This window comes from Aptenodytes forsteri, unplaced genomic scaffold (assembly GCF_000699145.1).
Source record: "Aptenodytes forsteri isolate BGI_AS27 unplaced genomic scaffold, ASM69914v1 Scaffold287, whole genome shotgun sequence".
Lineage (NCBI taxonomy): Eukaryota > Metazoa > Chordata > Aves > Sphenisciformes > Spheniscidae > Aptenodytes > Aptenodytes forsteri.
The window spans coordinates 3573518-3590394 of NW_008794854.1; the positions used below are offsets into that span (position 1 = coordinate 3573518).

At 46.5% G+C, this 16877-nt stretch overlaps 1 protein-coding gene across 1 annotated transcript in view; it reads right to left on the minus strand.

Moving 5' to 3' along the window:
- The window catches only part of LOC103895091 (OX-2 membrane glycoprotein-like), a 9713-nt gene extending 3846 nt beyond the window's left edge, over window positions 1-5867 (minus strand). The window contains exons 1-2 of the mRNA XM_009274602.2: window positions 5777-5867; window positions 3388-3723 (exon numbers count right to left, since the gene is read on the minus strand). Coding sequence (XP_009272877.2) covers window positions 3388-3723; window positions 5777-5867 — 427 coding nt within the window. The remainder of the gene's footprint in view (window positions 1-3387; window positions 3724-5776) is intronic.
- Window positions 5868-16877: the final 11010 nt, after the last annotated feature.

Genomic DNA, 16877 nt, shown 5'->3' on the forward strand with positions numbered 1-16877 from the left:
TGTTTTTTTTTTTTTTTTTTTTTTTTACGGCTAGACCTCATTTATTTACTATGGTTGTGCCTGCCTAGAAAAAAAAAAGTAGGTATTTCTCTTTTTTTGCATCACCCATAGACAGAAACTCAAACCCCACAAAGTTGATGAAACCCACTAGTGTTGCTCTGAGAGCAACAAGAAAAGTGTGTAGGGGGATTTCAGTTGGAACTTCTCAAAATCTCCCATGTATGAAAACACAAGTGTCACAAACAGTTTATATTTTGATTAATAAATGATCTCCGAACTTCTTCTTTCACTCACGGGATGCATAAAAATAAGATATCCACCCACAGCATTAACTTCAAATATTAGGTTGCAACATCCAAAAGCAGTAAAGGAAAGCTGTGACGGATGTTTCCAGAGGGGATGGGAAAAATTGCTCACTATCTTGGCAGAAACACATGCACTCCACATCTGCTCTTCTTGTGACTAAGCAGTTCTCTCTCTTCCCACATTGGATCCCAAGAAATGAGTATCAAGTGAAAAACATACTGTAGCATTGAGCTTCCCCTTAGCAAGTGTCTGTAATAGATGCACAGTCAAAACCTGTAAGTGCTTGCATTTGCAGTAAAGTCCTGCTACACTGTTTGTTAGCGTGTGCCCACTGTTGATGTTTGATGCATACACTTAAATTAGCTGCTTCTTTTGCCTTTCATCAAAATATTTGTTTCCAGTGAAAAAGTACCTTCAAGAGATACTGTGCGCAAGTACCTGCTTTAGTAGCTCTTGCAAAGCAGTAATGCAAACGTTCCCAAATTTGAGCTGTGGCAAAAATTTTAGGAATTCCTAAAAAAATTTGAGGAATTACAGTATGCCTTGTGATGACAGAAAGCCTTTTCCAACCGTATGGGTGTTCACCAGCAACACTGTGCCTCGGTTTCCCTGTCTAAGAAATAGCGATGGCATTTCTCCACTGTGCTCAAGACTTCCAGGCGAATGGTGCCATCTGCAATGAAGGCAGAAGGTCTCCAAAGATGGCCCAGCAAATGCCTGGGGAATTTTGCAACCCAGCAAGTCTTGCCCATTCTCGTGTGGCACATCCCCTTCTCTCTGTACCTGCTCACTCCATCCTCTTCCTGGGTTTCATTCTCATCCTCTTTGGCGATGAAGGTCAGAAAAACCTTTCCAAAGCAAAACAGAGGGGGAAGGGGAGCAGGCGGTTCAAAAGAGACCTGCCAAGCACGCTTGAAACTATTCTGTTCCAAAACAGGTTTTGCTACAGGGTAGGAAATTGCTGCTTCTTCTTGGGTTTGCTGTTTTCAGCCAGGCAGGTCTGAGGTTCCTCCAGTCATGCCTGTTTCTTTCTTCACAGTGTTGTATCCAGTTCTTACATGGTTTCACTTCCCCTCGTCATGCAGCGACAGTGCCCGTCCTGGAACAGCCCCTTTTGCGAAGGCTGTTGTAATCGGGCAATTACCAGCTTGTAAACTCCCTGGCAGTCCCCTCTTGAGGGCAAAGACATGGCAGCATTTTGTTTTCAGCTGGTGACTCTGGCTTGCTCACGTTGCCCTGAATCCCTGAGCTTTGGGAGATTCCTGCTGGCTTCACACTCCATCCCGGGGAGTCCTCTGGGCTTGTTCAGGCAAGTTGTTCCCATCATTATGAGTCAGGGAATAAGGGAGTAAGACTGTGGCTTTTAAGTAGCATCACTTAAATTAGCTTCAATGAAATACACCATATGTGAACCAAAATCTTCTGTCACAGTGTCGAACGCTGAGTTTATTCATGGTGACCCTCCAGGACATGTTCGATGAAGCACATTTCAGGGAGGTCACCATGACCCCCGTGAGCCAGCCCCTGGCAGTGGCCCGTGAGTCTGTGCTGGTGCAGCAGGAGCAGCCTGCCCACGAGAGAGGTGAAACCCTTCTCAGTTGATGCGTTTTTGTCCAAGATGCAGGAAGAGAGGCTTGCAGGAGTGTGTGTAGCAGCAGAAAAAACTTTTTTTTTAACGTAGTGCTCTGCTAAAGGATGAATCATAGCCACAAGGCTGGTGATTTTGGGAAATATTTTCCCCACTTGGATAAAAAAACAAATATAACTCCGTGTTTAGATTTACATGATAAACAAGAATGGGATCCCTCTGCAAGGCACTTCCACATTTTCCTGTAATGTATAATCAGTGTTTACCCTCTGAATGACTCAGGGCTGGGTGTCTTTACTAACAGCTTCCTCTTCATATCTGAAATATTGAGTGAATTTCTCCTAATTTCTCTTTTCTGCTCTAGGACCTTTCCCAAGAGAGAGGAAAAAGAACTTTTGTTCCAGGCTTGGTTTTCCCTCATATTCCCCCCGCCCCCCGCTTTCCCCTATTGCTTAGGTCATCTTTCCCCTATAAGCCAGGAGCATCTTTTTGTCCATGCAGAGGACTCCTGGCATGTGGGTATGTGTGTGGGCATATGTGTTTGTGTCTTTGTCTGCAGAAGGTACTAGGGATAAACAAAATACTCTGCAGGCGTCATACCACCAGCAGCACGTCCCAGACACTGATATTTTCCACACGGGACATGATCTTTGGCCAATGTCCCCACAGCAGAGTCAGCGATGAGAAAGTCAGGAGCCAACAGGGTGTCCTCAGGGTGTGTTTAATATCTCAGCTTCCTCACTGTCAGAAAACCAAGACCCTCCCTCAAAAGATAAACAGCTTTTCACTCTTGTTCCTTTTGAGTTCATCTATTTGTCTGTGTTTCAGCTTGTACTGGCTAGCTGATGATTTCATATGGAGGTGTCAAATATTGCCACCTCGACTCATGATTTAACTCTTTTCTTGAAGCTAATTGACGCTGACCTGCACAAGATATTCATGTGGCAAAGCCCACAAGCTGCACCGTATTTCAGCCTTTTTTTTTGCAACCCTTTCCTGAGCCCAGCATAACTACTATCATTTTTACTATAGCTTCAAAATCAGCTTCCAGATTCTCTGGTCACACACATGCCGCTCTGCTTTTTGCATATTTTAAATTTTTAAGACCGAAGGCAGAGTAAGAAAAAAGTGCCTGATTTCCAGGCTTCAGAGGTGACAGCAGCAGTGAAAGGAAGCAGAGGAGTATGGGGTTCACGGCTGCGGCAGGCCAGCTGTCAGCACAGCACATGGCCAGGGAAACTTGGAGTAAGTCATGGGTTATACGTCAGCTTTTGGATTTCACTGTTATTAACTTAAAGGGGAAGAAAATTAAAGAACTGTTGAACGCTGGTTTCCCATCAAAGGTAAAACTAGAAAGGGAGGGGGAGCCAGAGAGGAAGCTGAGCCACCTTTCCCACAGCAATTTAGCAATGACCAGTGGTCAGGGAAGGTTTTTCCCGGGGAAAACGACTTGGTCCTCAGATGACAGCCCATAAGCCATTATGATGCCTTACCGTAAACCTTGAGACACATCCTGCCGGTGACAGCCCCCGAGGGGAACGTGTTGAAGATGCACTTGTAGCATCCTTCATCTTGGAAGGTGACTCCACTAAGGGAGATGGCCGAGGCTTGTAACTCACTGTGGGCAAAGCTCACGTGGCCAACGTAACCCTTTGCTATCTTTTGGCCATTCATTGTACTGTAAGTCGCTATGTTGTCTTCAGCCCCATCTGTCTCCTTCTGCCAGGTCACCTGTAGCACATCTTCTTTCGTGACCGACCGGCATGAAAAAGTAATGTTTCCTCCCGCCTGGACCGACTGTGTCTTTCTGTGCATCACCTGCACGGAGCCTGGGGGAGAAGCGGGTACTGCACTCAGCATTTCTCACCACCCTTCTGCAACCCACCCCCAGCAGAGTCCCCCCAGCCCCTCACCCTCACGCCTGAGCAAAGCAGCTCCGGAGGGTCTCTGCCCCTCCATCCAGGGAAAAAATGAAAATGCAGCTCAAAAGAATTGCCCTGAGAGTTTTGCTGGGCCTGACACCTCTCACACAAAGCATCTCGCCAGCCTGATACCTGTGCTATAGAAAGCGCCACCAGGAAAGACAGCTGCAATGTCAGGAGTGACTGATTTCTGTCTGCTAAGACTGCTATCCCATGGGCACTCATGGAGAGGTTCCCTAAACGTTCAGCCATGCTAATGTCCAAATGGCCACCGGCCCATTACCGCTCTCTGAGCCCTCCTGCAGCACAGTGAGAAGTAAATCAGTAAAGCTGCTAAAAATTCTTATGTGTATCACTATACATCGTGCATCCGCATTTGTCAAAGACTGACAAGAGAACAGAAAACCAGAAGGCAAAAGCAAGGTAGGGAGGACCAGAGGCAAACTGCATCCGTCCTCCTATCTCAGGCTTGAGGCCGTGCAACTGGTAAGCAGCTGAGACCCTGCTGAAGGCCCACAGACGGAAAACTTTCGTAGCATAAATGCCATGGTATTAAAGGTCTCCAGGGAAAAGAAAAAAAAAAAATCAGTCTCCTTTTCCAATTCACAGACACATGTGGAAAAACTATTAAGGAGACAGGCAATCAAGATGGACGCTCCCAGGTTTGACAGCTCAGCTCCATAGTCCTCTTAGGATAATAGTTTTTAAAGTTTATTTGTGTACATCAGCATGGGAAGGGAGATATCAGCAGGGACAGTTACAGCACTGAAAACATATAATTCAATTTACAAGAAAGGGAAATATCTTTGCAGATTTTAAAGAGGAGTGAGGCTGTCTGCAGTGCCCAGAGGTACACTTGTCTAACCTGCCCGACAAAGCTCGCTCAGGTCCTGCCCCCTCTGTGGCTGTGTCCGTAGCGGAAAACTTTCGTAGCATAAATGCCATGGTATTAAAGGTCTCCAGGGAAAAGAAAAAAAAAAATCAGTCTCCTTTTCCAATTCACAGACACATGTGGAAAAACTATTAAGGGGACAGGCAATCAAGATGGACGCTCCCAGGTTTGACAGCTCAGCTCCATAGTCCTCTTAGGATAATAGTTTTTAAAGTTTATTTGTGTACATCAGCATGGGAAGGGAGATATCAGCAGGGACAGTTACAGCACTGAAAACATATAATTCAATTTACAAGAAAGGGAAATATCTTTGCAGATTTTAAAGAGGAGTGAGGCTGTCTGCAGTGCCCAGAGGTACACTTGTCTAACCTGCCCGACAAAGCTCGCTCAGGTCCTGCCCCCTCTGTGGCTGTGTCCGTAGCCTGGCAGGTCTCCGCAGGAGACTGAGAAACCAGCTGTGAAGCTGTGCCAGTCATTTTGCTTTTCAGAGCTCAGTAGTGCCATAGGCAGAATACAAACCATGACCATGGAAGTTAGTTTGAAACAAATTCAGGCTTTTCTACATGATTTTTAATTACAAAACCAAATGTAACACACCCACACTTTCAGTGGCCTGAGCAGACACCTACAAGCACCATGTCCATCACTACAAATAATTCTGTCCTGGATAAAGCAAATCAGTGCCATACTCTGACCCAAATCCCAGCCACAACAGGAGATTAAATCAAACTTCAGTCATTCGGGGTCATTGGGAGCGTTTGGACATTTGCCTGGTTTATGATTTGCAAATTGCAATAAATTCATACATCTGCCTGCAGCTTATAAATGCACTGGTAGTAAATTAAGGAGAGGATGCTGTCAAGGCAACCAGCAGTGACATGTCTGAAGCCCCATGCGAGCCGTGCAGTCGCGTGCAGTGCCACAAGTGCCCTGTCACCACTGGGCTTGCCCCAGGGGATGCGAGGGGGGGGACTGCAGCACCCAGCAGCACAGCAGCAGGCTAGCAGGGTGACCGAGGTCCCTAACGCCGTTACAGTAATAATCCAGACAGACAGACAAGGGAGTTACCTGACGCAACGGTCCAGATGCTGGAGAGGAGCAGACAAGCGACCATCATCTTAGCTGTGCCCTCAGCGAGAGGAACGAGCGACTGATCCATTGAGCGCGGCTTCCCCTTTTTTATACACTTCACTCTTACTCTAGGGACATTCCCCCTCGCTGCACATACGGTAAGAGGCATCTCATAAAAACCTCCTGCCCTCTGGCACTCAGCTGAACAACAAAAATTTTGGGGTACATGACAACAAATGTCAGAAATTGAAGATTTCCCAGCTGGGCTGGTAGACAGATGGGGTAACGGGGTTACAAGGCTGGGTTTTTCACAAGTGCCTTTTCCATAAGGTTAGGTTTTTGCAAGTGCCTAAATAAAAGCCCAGATTTCTAAGCTGGCTGAACGTCCGATGCCTGTCAGTCTGCGAGGGGCAGGAGTAAAGGCCACCCTGGCCCTGACCTGAGCTCAGGGAAAGGAGCTCAGGTCAATAGTCATGCTGCAATGAGTACTACAAATGTCTCCAACATGTAACTCGGAGGACCCAGTTAGGGGTCTGCACTCCACGTGTAAATCAGTGGAGACCCAGGAGCTGCTGATGCCGCTGTAACGCAACTCTTTTTCCAGGTAAGGAGACCAGAGCAAGCCAAGCGTCCAACCCCCAGGTCATACGTTGCCTCGGGGAAAAAATAGAGCCTTGGCCTCCTCTCTCCTCCATTGAGGTTGCCCCCATCTCAGCAGGTCCATGCTCCTTCCCCAGCCCCGTCCCTAAGAAAGACAGGGCTGCCGTCCCGCAAGCACACCCATTCCTCTCCACCTTCACCTTGAGATGACATAAAAATAGCTCACACAGCGTTTTGAGTCATTGTTTTTGTGCTTTTTTGCTTTGTCATTTTTACGCCTGTGTTTCTCTTATTCTGCCAGCTGTGATCACATTGCTGAAACCAACAACACCTTCAGCCCATGGGTTGCTCACGCACCGCGTGCTGGGGCAACCAGCCAGCAAGACCTCATTTGCTAATCAAACTTGTACTGGTAAACTGTGTTTCATGTTTCTACTTTCTGACTAGGTGGCTTACATTTTTGCAAATTCTTACTACTCCAAATGACTATGATTGCACTAAAAATGTTTAATTGCTGCACAGATTAACCTTGAATCATGCAAATAGGTTGGGGGAAGCCAATGGGCCCAAATCATAATGCAACAAAAAAAATTTCTCAGACATGCTTACACATACATAGTTCCTTCTCCCAAGTGGTAATTAATTATCTGAAAACAGAAACAGCTCAAGTATCAGTATTCCTCTAAAGAAACATTTTGGAGGTGCTTTTGAATAGGTTCAATAATTCATTCCCATCTCTCTGCAAACTGCGATTGCTTCATAGTATTTTCTTTTTCCTTTGAGGTATCACATCTCATTTTCCTTTCCTTTCCTTATTTTCATAGTTGCATTTTCCTGCAAGATTTCTGGACGGGCATTCTGGCCTGACCAAAATGTGAAATCAATGAAAAACTGTTCTTGTGGGGTTTGCCAGACCATTTTACAGCTATTAAGCAATGCCAATAGCTTCAACAGGCTCTGGACCAAGTCAGAGGGAAAACTGCCAGCCTTGAAATGGAGATTCATAAGCAAACATTTAATTTCTGATTGTCAGTCTCTCAGAACTTCCAAAACTGAAAAAAATATTAAAGATTTGCTGAAACTACGTCCTTTTGCACCAAAGCCTCCTAGCATGGTGTGAGTGACCTATTAAAAAAGATTAACAGAAGAGCTTTCCATAAGCTTCCAACAGTGCAGACACTGTTGAAGTCCTCATAGCTTAACTTCACCACTTAGTGATCACAAAAGGAACTGCACTCGATGTAAAAAAGAACTGCAAGCCCAGTTGATGTATTTTTCTGCTCATAGGAAAAGTTCTTGTCAGCTTAACCATTTTATTTTCTGCCAGAAACACTCTAATCTTCCAAAAGTCCTTCCAAATAACCCTGAAAACCTGGGTGCTGCTACAGCAAACATCTTTCAATAAAGAGCAAGCCTTCACTCTTAGTAACATCCAAGGAAAGGATAGAGATGGCTATGGCTGTTGGAAAAATGTGTTGACTTTAAATTGTTTACAGCATCCCCTACCTGGTGATAAAGAGCCACATACGCTGGCTGCTCCTTCCAGGCTCTGCCTCTCCCCTGACAGCTCCTGACACCACAGGGAACCCAGACATGCAGGGACCTCCCTCCCAGCCCATGTGTGTGTGTGCCTGCATGTGCATCCAACTGCTGCAGCATCTCTTTCTGACCCCCCTTCCTCCAGGGACCAGCCAACATCAGCAGTTGATGCATTACTTTAAATATAAGGCAGGCAGGAATGTGAGGTCCACTCATTAACCCCACCACTCATTTCAATTTTGTAAGTGTATCTTGAAGTGCAGTTCAGACAGTTCCTGATCTGTTAGTCTTTGCATAGACTTTTGGTGGATTACAGACCTCCTCCTTGCTTGTCAGTCAGATCCCATGCTCTCCTGCTTCAGTTGCACAGCAGCTTCATTTCTGAGAACTGCACACCATGCCTGAGCTTCAGGCACTTTCCAAAGCCAGTGAAAGCTTGGGAATAAATTAGGCGGAAGATAGTTCTGCAACCACTGCTTGAAAAACCCAGTGATTCACATTCTTCCCTTTCTTTCTGCTGCACTAGGATGGTCTCTCTAGTTCCCAGTAAATCAAAAAAGGACATACAAGAATTAATTGCACAGTCACTAAATGACAACATTTCCACACAGCCCAAGTGACTAATGATATCGATAAATCACATAGTTGAACTTCTGGAAAATGTTGCCGATGGTAGCCACTCAGGCAGAATTGTAGTCTTAAACATTGTTTTGTTAACCATCAATCTAAAACATTGGTTTTCCAACCACCCAAACCCAGCTTAACAACCGGGTAGCTGCCTACCTTGTCAGCAGGGTTCAGTGCTGCCTCTCAAGGCATTGCCTGTAAAGAGAACAAAAGAGAGGGAGATGATTTCATCCACTGCTGAATTGTAGTGACTTTTGGAGGTTGGTCCATCAGTACTAGTAGTAGGTACCACTCTTGGGAAGCAGCTTGTCAAATGCAATTGAACGGGCCTGGCACTTTATAACAAGTTCACAAATAATGCCTGCGTACGGCAAATCCCTCTACATCTCGGTTGGATTTGGAGAGCTGCAGTACACTAGGGTAAAGACAGTAGCTGCATCTACCGATGTACGCTCCAGCCTGTGTCGCTGCGTCAGGGCGGGCTGCAGCAGGACCTGCAGTCAGTAGCCAAGGGATGCTGCAGGACCAGGTGATGTTCATTCGGGCAGGGTTACAGATGAAGTGTCACGTTTGTGCACAAGTTTTAGATCAGACGGCACAAGGGTACTTTGTATGCAGCCACAGCTGTTTATCCTTGGTCATGTTTGACTTGGAGTTATTTGATCTGTGATGTCTTCCCAAACGCTGCTCCCTCCCTCCGCTACCACACTGTCATCGGCTGCAGTAAAGGACTGCAAATTACAGCTGCTGGTGCTGAAATCTGGTGTGGGACTGCCTAGCAAGTGCAAAAGAGAAACAAAGGAGGGGTGTTGCTTAGCCGAGACCTAGCTCATGGTGGAGTACATCTATCTGCAAAATCATGTTACCAGGGGACAGCACATGTTGTGCTGAAACTGTCCGGTTAACCGCCCATCAGCTCTCACCTCTGTGTTTTGATGAAATTGCTGCAGACACCTGAAGTCTTACAGAGATTTTTTTTTTCTTTCCCAGCAATGTACTGCAATTACAATGTGTGAATTAAAACATACTTATTCCCTGAACCATCAGCCCTGCAAATTGTATTTCTGGTTCTTCTATTTTTCTTCTTCCTTGTAGCTCAGGAGGAAGAAAAAGTGATAAAAAAAGACAAAGAGGAGAGGAGGAAGCAAAAACAGATTGCATTGGAAAGTTTCTATAGAAAAGGCTGTGCTTCGTTGGGGTTGAAGGTTGTTTTTTTTTTACCATTTGGTTTGTCACACCATTTCTCAGAAGCACAAGATGGCTGGGCATGTGGTTTCCTCTTGCCGAGAGCACCCCAAGTTGCTATTTCAGTCGAGGCATCCTAGGGGGAGTCCATGCTGCAACCCACTAGTTGCTTCGTGGAGGCCACCGGCACCAGCACGCGCTTGGTGGCCCCTGTGCCCCAGGAAGTCACGTCACTCATCCATTCCTCCCCTCTTCCTCTCCCACCCCCACTCATCAGTGCTTGCCTGCGGTGGAGACTTTGGGTTTGTTGGGGGGTTTTTTAGGTGCACAATATCTGGGTGTTGCATACACTTACGGTGTGAGAGATAATGAGCCTCTTCGGTCACTGTATTTCACTCTGTAACACAGCCAGTATAGAAAACAATTCAGCCAGTAGGGAAACCACACCAAAATTGGCTACCCAAGGGTGCAGAGATCCAGTGGAAGGATGGGAAACTGCCTGCCAAAAATAAGGTAGGTTCAATACCATTTTATATTTAATTACTAAACAAGAGGGCTGAGAGTGATTATACTAAAAATAGGAACAAATGGTACCTGCAATGAATCAGCCCTAAGGGACCATGTAAGACACCATGAGGAGCTTCTTGATTAAACAAAGGTAATTTAGCAAGCAAATTATGATGAACAAGATAGTTCTTAGTATGTCAAAGAGTATTGCCTCAGGATGTTTTTTATGGAGGTGACTTAATCTGTGGGCTGAGAGTGATTATACTAAAAATAGGAACAAATGGTACCTGCAATGAATCAGCCCTAAGGGACCATGTAAGACACCATGAGGAGCTTCTTGATTAAACAAAGGTAATTTAGCAAGCAAATTATGATGAACAAGATAGTTCTTAGTATGTCAAAGAGTATTGCCTCAGGATGTTTTTTATGGAGGTGACTTAATCTGTAGGCTTCCAGCACTGAGAGGCTGCTGAAGCAGGGAAGGGAGTTACAGGTGAGGAACACAAGGAGCAGAGAGTACTTGTCATCTGCTCCGGGTTTCCTGGCAAGAAAATTACACTTAGAGGTTCACCTTGCCACCTCTTATCTGTTGCACCGTGTCTCATGAAGACAAGCTTTTATATTGAAAGATAGTATAGCATAGAAATAGATTAGAAATATAGAAATAGGTTAAATTATACAAAATATTTAAATGGTGTACATGGTATATATAAATATACTAAAGTTATGTACAACAGTAGGTAGGAATAGATTATCTCCTAAGGCGCTGTGAAGACAGAGGACGATGCTCGGCAGGAGCCACCTAGGACAGGCGGGTTGCCTTCAGCACCATCTGTGCCGGAGATGCTCAGTGCAGGGACCCCGAGCACAGCCGGGCACCAGCCAGGCTGCTCCTCTGCTACAGCAAACAGGCTGCCATCGCTGCCCTCTCTGAGGCGAGGGTTTCCAGCAGGATTCACCACTGTTCAGCACAGTACTCTTTAATGTCACCCACAGAAAGGGGGGCAAATTATATCAGAAATTTCCCCTTTACCGGGAATTATATTACAAATTTCCCTTTTACCTGGATACAGTAAAGCACTTGGATATTTCTGAGTTTATCCCATCCAAACAGGACATGCCGGAAAGCTTGGGCTCTTGAAGCACCACATTACAAAGCAGAGAAATAAAGTCACATAGCTGGAAATTTTTAAATAATAGTAATGAACCCCCTCCAACAAAACTGGCTGGCTCAAGCAATGACTTTTTTCACTAACGTGAACAAAAGGAGGTTTGCTCTGGGAAAGCAGCAACTCACGTGCTATCTTACAGCAACCTGGGATTTTCAAGGAGGGTGCCTAACCCCATGTACCTAAATATTATGAAATGGGGAAGGTGAGAGGCAGATCCCCGGACACAAGTGGGTGAGAGCTGGCACCGCAGTTGGCAGTGCTGCACGGGGTGTCCGGGGCTGGCCCGATCAGGCTAGGAGAACCCACCACAGTGCCACAGCTGCACATGGCTCTCTCGCTCTCCAACCTTGCTGTGTTGTGGTACACAGCAGTGTTTTGCCTGGCCTGGCTAGCCATAGGCATAGGAAAAGACACCTGGAAAAGGCAACACCACTTCAGAGTAGCGAGTGCTGGACAGCTGTCCCACCCAGGCATCCAGCCCCCCAGCCATTGCTTTGCCGGGTATTCGTGTCACAGCCTTGCTTCTGCTAAATACTGTCCTAGCTCTCGGTCAGTGCCTTTGTACTTCCAAGGGATGGTCATCAGGGCTCTCCGGTAACACCTCTCCTAGTAGAAACAACCAGAAAACCACTGTGTGGACAGATGATTTCCCTGAAGGCCCACAGAAAGGAAAATCCCCTCTCTTTCCCATTGTCTTCCTGGTAGATCAAAGAAAAAGACGTGCAACCTCTGAGTACTGTACCCTGACTGCTTACTTGGTCTTAAGGAGCTCAGATGAGGCACTCAATTGCCAAAATTAAATGTTCTGCTTGTTTCCGAAGGGAGCGCATCCCTCACCTCCCTGCAGGTCTGTAGCCAGAGGTCTAAGGTGTGACAGCTTTACCTGGCCTTGAGGGAAAGGGCAAAAGTCCCCAAAGCATGAAGCCTGGCTCTCAGAAGCAGTTGAGTCAAGGCCAACAAAATCCATGTGAAGTTCCTGGGTCCTCACCTGTGGCAGCGAGGAGCAGCAATGAACTCACAAGCCTGTAGGGTTGCAGCCCCGGCTCTTAGCTCCCAAGCTTGCTGAATCCCCATTGCTTTAAGTGCCTGTGTCACACTTACAGATGGGACTTCTGCTGCTTTTGAAAACGTTCCTGACTGCTTTTTACCAGCAGGAATCAGGACACCACGAGCAAGATTTTCATAAAGCAGATTTTTCCTGCTAGCTGTTGACGGGGCTGTGAAACCCATATCCCCCTTCATAGGGGAGGGGAGGAAGGTCCACTGCTGTAAAAGGTGGCACTGGCACGGTGCCGTGTCGCAACCTGTGCTCATGCAGCTCCAACACTGCTTTCCTCATTTTCAAACACTCTTCTGTAACAAACCACTGCCAGGAGAGGTAACACAGGGAGAGCATTAACTAGCTGCCCTTGCAGGACAGAGAGCAACTGCAACCCATCTCACTCCATCTCCCGTCGATTAGCAGTGCCTGCTTGCCATGAGTTTTGTGCAGCACGTCACTCCTCAGTCATAGCCGCCTGATTGCTGTTAAAGCCAGGTCTTTCTGGAAAATCACAGACCTTGCAGAAGTTCAGAGGGATGGAGAAATGACGAAGGTTTTGGGTTTGTTTGTTTGGGTTTTTTTCAGAAAAACTGTCATTCCTGTGCAGTGACTCAGCATCTTGGCAAAGCTCTGGCGCTGCAAGGTCCAGCGCCGGCCGCTGCTGCTCACCAGGCAGCACGAGAGGCAGAGACTGAGGGTCGAGTAGGAAGGGCTCCTCTGGTCCACAGCACAGGCAGGCTCACACTCAGGCTAAAGGAAAAGCTCAGGTTGCAACATGAGAGTTTATACAGTATCTCACAGCAGTCAGCCCATCCACACCAACCTGATCCTGCGTTCCTGAAGGCACTTAGACCTGCTGCAGGATCAAATCCATAGCAATTGTGCTAAGGTTGCCCAAAGCGCCCCTGTTTCTTGTCTTAGACACTAGGCACGCACCCACCTCCAAAAATCCTCCCCAAAGCATTTTGTTCTGCATTCACAGTTTATGTTGCTATAAGCCCGAATTCCTAAGGAATGAGGCTCATGCAGTCACACCATCCAGCTGTCAGTGTCTCTCCTGAATAGCTTTAACCAGACCTGGAAAAAAACAAAGTAGATGGGCACCTGCGAATGGGGGAGTGTCTACAAGGCTTGGGAAAACCAGCAGCCAGGTGGAGGAAATAACCCCAAACAATCACTCCATTGAGGCCAGCAGGCAAAGTTCATCAGCTTGAGGTGAATCAGCCCATGAATAGGTGAGGACCAGCCACGGCTAGTGAGGTCCCAGGGGGGAGAACACAGGGGCAATTACAGGGGTAGCAGCAACTACAACACACTGAAGCGATGATGTGTTGGGCTTTCTTAGTCAAGCAGCCAGACACGGAACAAAGATGGCACTTTTTTGCTTGGTCGGATGAGGTTTTTTTAGGGTTTGGCAGTTTTGTGTTAGAGGTGGTTGGTTTAAGGAACCAGGTAGGAGCAAAACTATTTCTGGACCGGTAACCTCTTGTTGAGGGAGAACAAGTTAGGTGGAGACAACAGCCGCAGCGGCTCCCCACAGAAGTCCTCTCTCCTGAAGGCTAGTGCTGTCATGTCCCACAGCAGACCAGAGGAGCGTCGTATTTCTGAAAGCAGGCGAGGCTGGCATCACCCCTTACAAAGGCGGCTCAGTGGATATGTGTGTGACCGTACCAGCAGCGTCCCACTACCTCCACCTAGGAAGTCCCCCTTCGGGGACACAAAGGGCATCCACTGCCTCGTCTCTTGGCACTTTGGCAAATGGGTTTGAAGTGAAATCAGACTGAAGGCACCCTCAGCTTCAGGTGTGCAAAGTGGACCTAACGCAAACTCGAGCTCTTAATAGTAGGTGGCTTGATACTGCAGCTGCCGGGAGAAAATGTCGCAGCCTGGAGCTGAATGATTTCAGACCCCACCATTTATCCAAAGACCCCGCTGCCTCCTCTGTATTTAGTTTCTTGACCCTCTTTTCTTCTTCCTATATATCCCCAAGCCTGCCACTTCACCCCTTCTATTTGGAGAGCTTACTTTTTAGTGGCACGTCTATATTTGGCTTCACCGTTTCCCAAGAGTGACAGCCTCTGGAGCCCGTACAACAGCTCATACAGCTGCTCTGCAAACAGCAAAGTGAAACTATAGAAACAAAGAAAATGAATTCTGCCTTTGTTTTTATTTTCACAGTTGAGTCACATTTCTCCTCTTTTGAGCCTGCTGCCAGAACTATTTCCCAGCATTTTCACTGATAAAGCTGTACTTATAATTGCCTCCAAAAAAGCCTGACAAGAGCCAACCCCTCCAAAAACCCCCCAACCACAGGCAAGTTGGGCTCTCCTCCTCTAACTGCTGGGCACCTGCCTCAAAGGAGCCAGCATGTCCGTAGTATGAATGCAGATGCCGAGAAATGCTTTCAATTCTCAGACCATGCAACATATTTTCCCACAGGATTACACATTATTGGCTAAATAAGAAGACTTTATCTAAGGGTTGTGCGGCAGTTTACAGGTCTAATTTGTTACAGAAACATATGCTATTTATCTTTTGACAGTTCAGGAGAAGAGCTATCCAAGCCCAACGACCTTTCCTTCCGAGCAAGGGACTAAAAAATCAGAAGCCAATTGAATATAAACAAGAAAAAGTGGAATAAATAGATGATCAGAAAACAAAAATATTTATATCAAACTCATGATATCTGATAGTTATGATATACTCCTAATGTAATTATGTGTATTATAAAGATACATAAGATATACATACATTTATTTAAAATGTATCTCATAGAACTTCTAGGACCAAATTGTGTGAAGCGTTCACATCTCCAACTAAGCTAGAAGAGTTTGTGCTCGGTGCGGGCAAAATGCTACATACAATTCAAAGAAAGCCAGGTAGGCCACCTGGAATGAGGTAGGATTAGCTTTATCTTTATTCCCAGCCACAATAAAAGCGATCTAAACTCTCCCACTAAACAGGAAGTCGGGATGTTCACTAATATTTGTGAAAATTTCTGCTACTGTGATAAGAACACCAGGGGCATGTGCAGAAAGAAATTATTCCATGCTAATTGCTGAACTTGGGTAGTATATGAAATAACTAAGATCCGGGAGCACACGTTTAGCAAGGAAAGTATCAACAGCGACAAAGAATGGTGACATTATCTATTTACCTCCAGTCCTAGGAAAGAAAAAGAATATGCAAATATGCAATTAGAGACTGCTTCATAATGCACCTCCACCAGCAAGTTGGGTGCATTTCCCAACTTCATAAGACTTGACAGCTTTACAGTCCCTTAGTACATTTTTATTATATATGTAAATCTAACATATAAATATCAGTACCACATTGTAAAATGTTTGCAAATTACTCTACAGGCATTTTACAAGCACAAAATTGTAAACTATAAGCAATAGAGCACGCTCCAGCGAGCCTAGCTCTTATTATCAAAAAGCTTGGTAACAGAACAGTCCGGATGTGATTTAAAGGATCTTAAATTTGCCAAATAATTTCAGTACTTAAACCTGGAAGTATAGTCTTCTGCTTGAAACAGCAAAGTTTATTTGCTGCTGGAGATTAGATGAGTCAGGAACTGGCCTGTCTGCTAGCCTCACGCTCACCCGTGGGTTTGCAGTTTGTGTTACACAATTGCCATGTTTCTCTTCCTTTTGAGTTTCACCGAGACACACCAGTGCATAGATTGATGTGAATAATCTTGGGGGGGGATGGGGCTGGTTCTCTCATATCTCTTCACAATATTTGCTGCTCACTCACCCATCTGGAGATATTTAATACGGACAAGCCCAGAAAGGTTGATTGCTCCTCAAAACCACAGACTTAACTTTGCTGAGCTAATGCTCCCCAGGGGGACAGAGGCTGCACTTCACAGGAATGGCTAAATGCCATAATGCCTGCCGCCAGCTGCCGGCTTGTCCCTGCCATCCCTCCATCCGTGGACCTGTGATTTGTGCTTTTCCTCCCCCGGGGCAGCCCCTGCTCCCACAGCTCCAGGGGCAGGGCTCGGTGCCTGCCTGGGGCTGCCTCCGGGGGAGGACAGGGGAAAGGCTGAGAGGGCAGAGGCAGACAAGCTGCATAAAGTGACTTGTCCGAAAAGCTGGTGGAGGGGTCTCCCTTCGTGACTGTGGGCGCCCAGGGGTTGGCAGTGGGGAGCAAGGACTAACCAGCACCAGACCTAACCTGCCCACCCTTATTTCCATACCCTAGGTGGAAAGTGCACATCCCCATCAGGAGAAAAAGATACTCCCACAAGGAAAGTAAGTAAAGAGGCTCCTCGAGCACCCCGAGGGTGGTGTGGCACAGCATGTGTGGGGGGGTGGGGGAGCCCTCTGCCAGCACCCAGCATCGCTGCGGAGGCAGCTGGTGGGCACAGACATGGCTGGGGGGAGCAGGCATAGCAAGAAAATTTGCAACCCACCCGGGG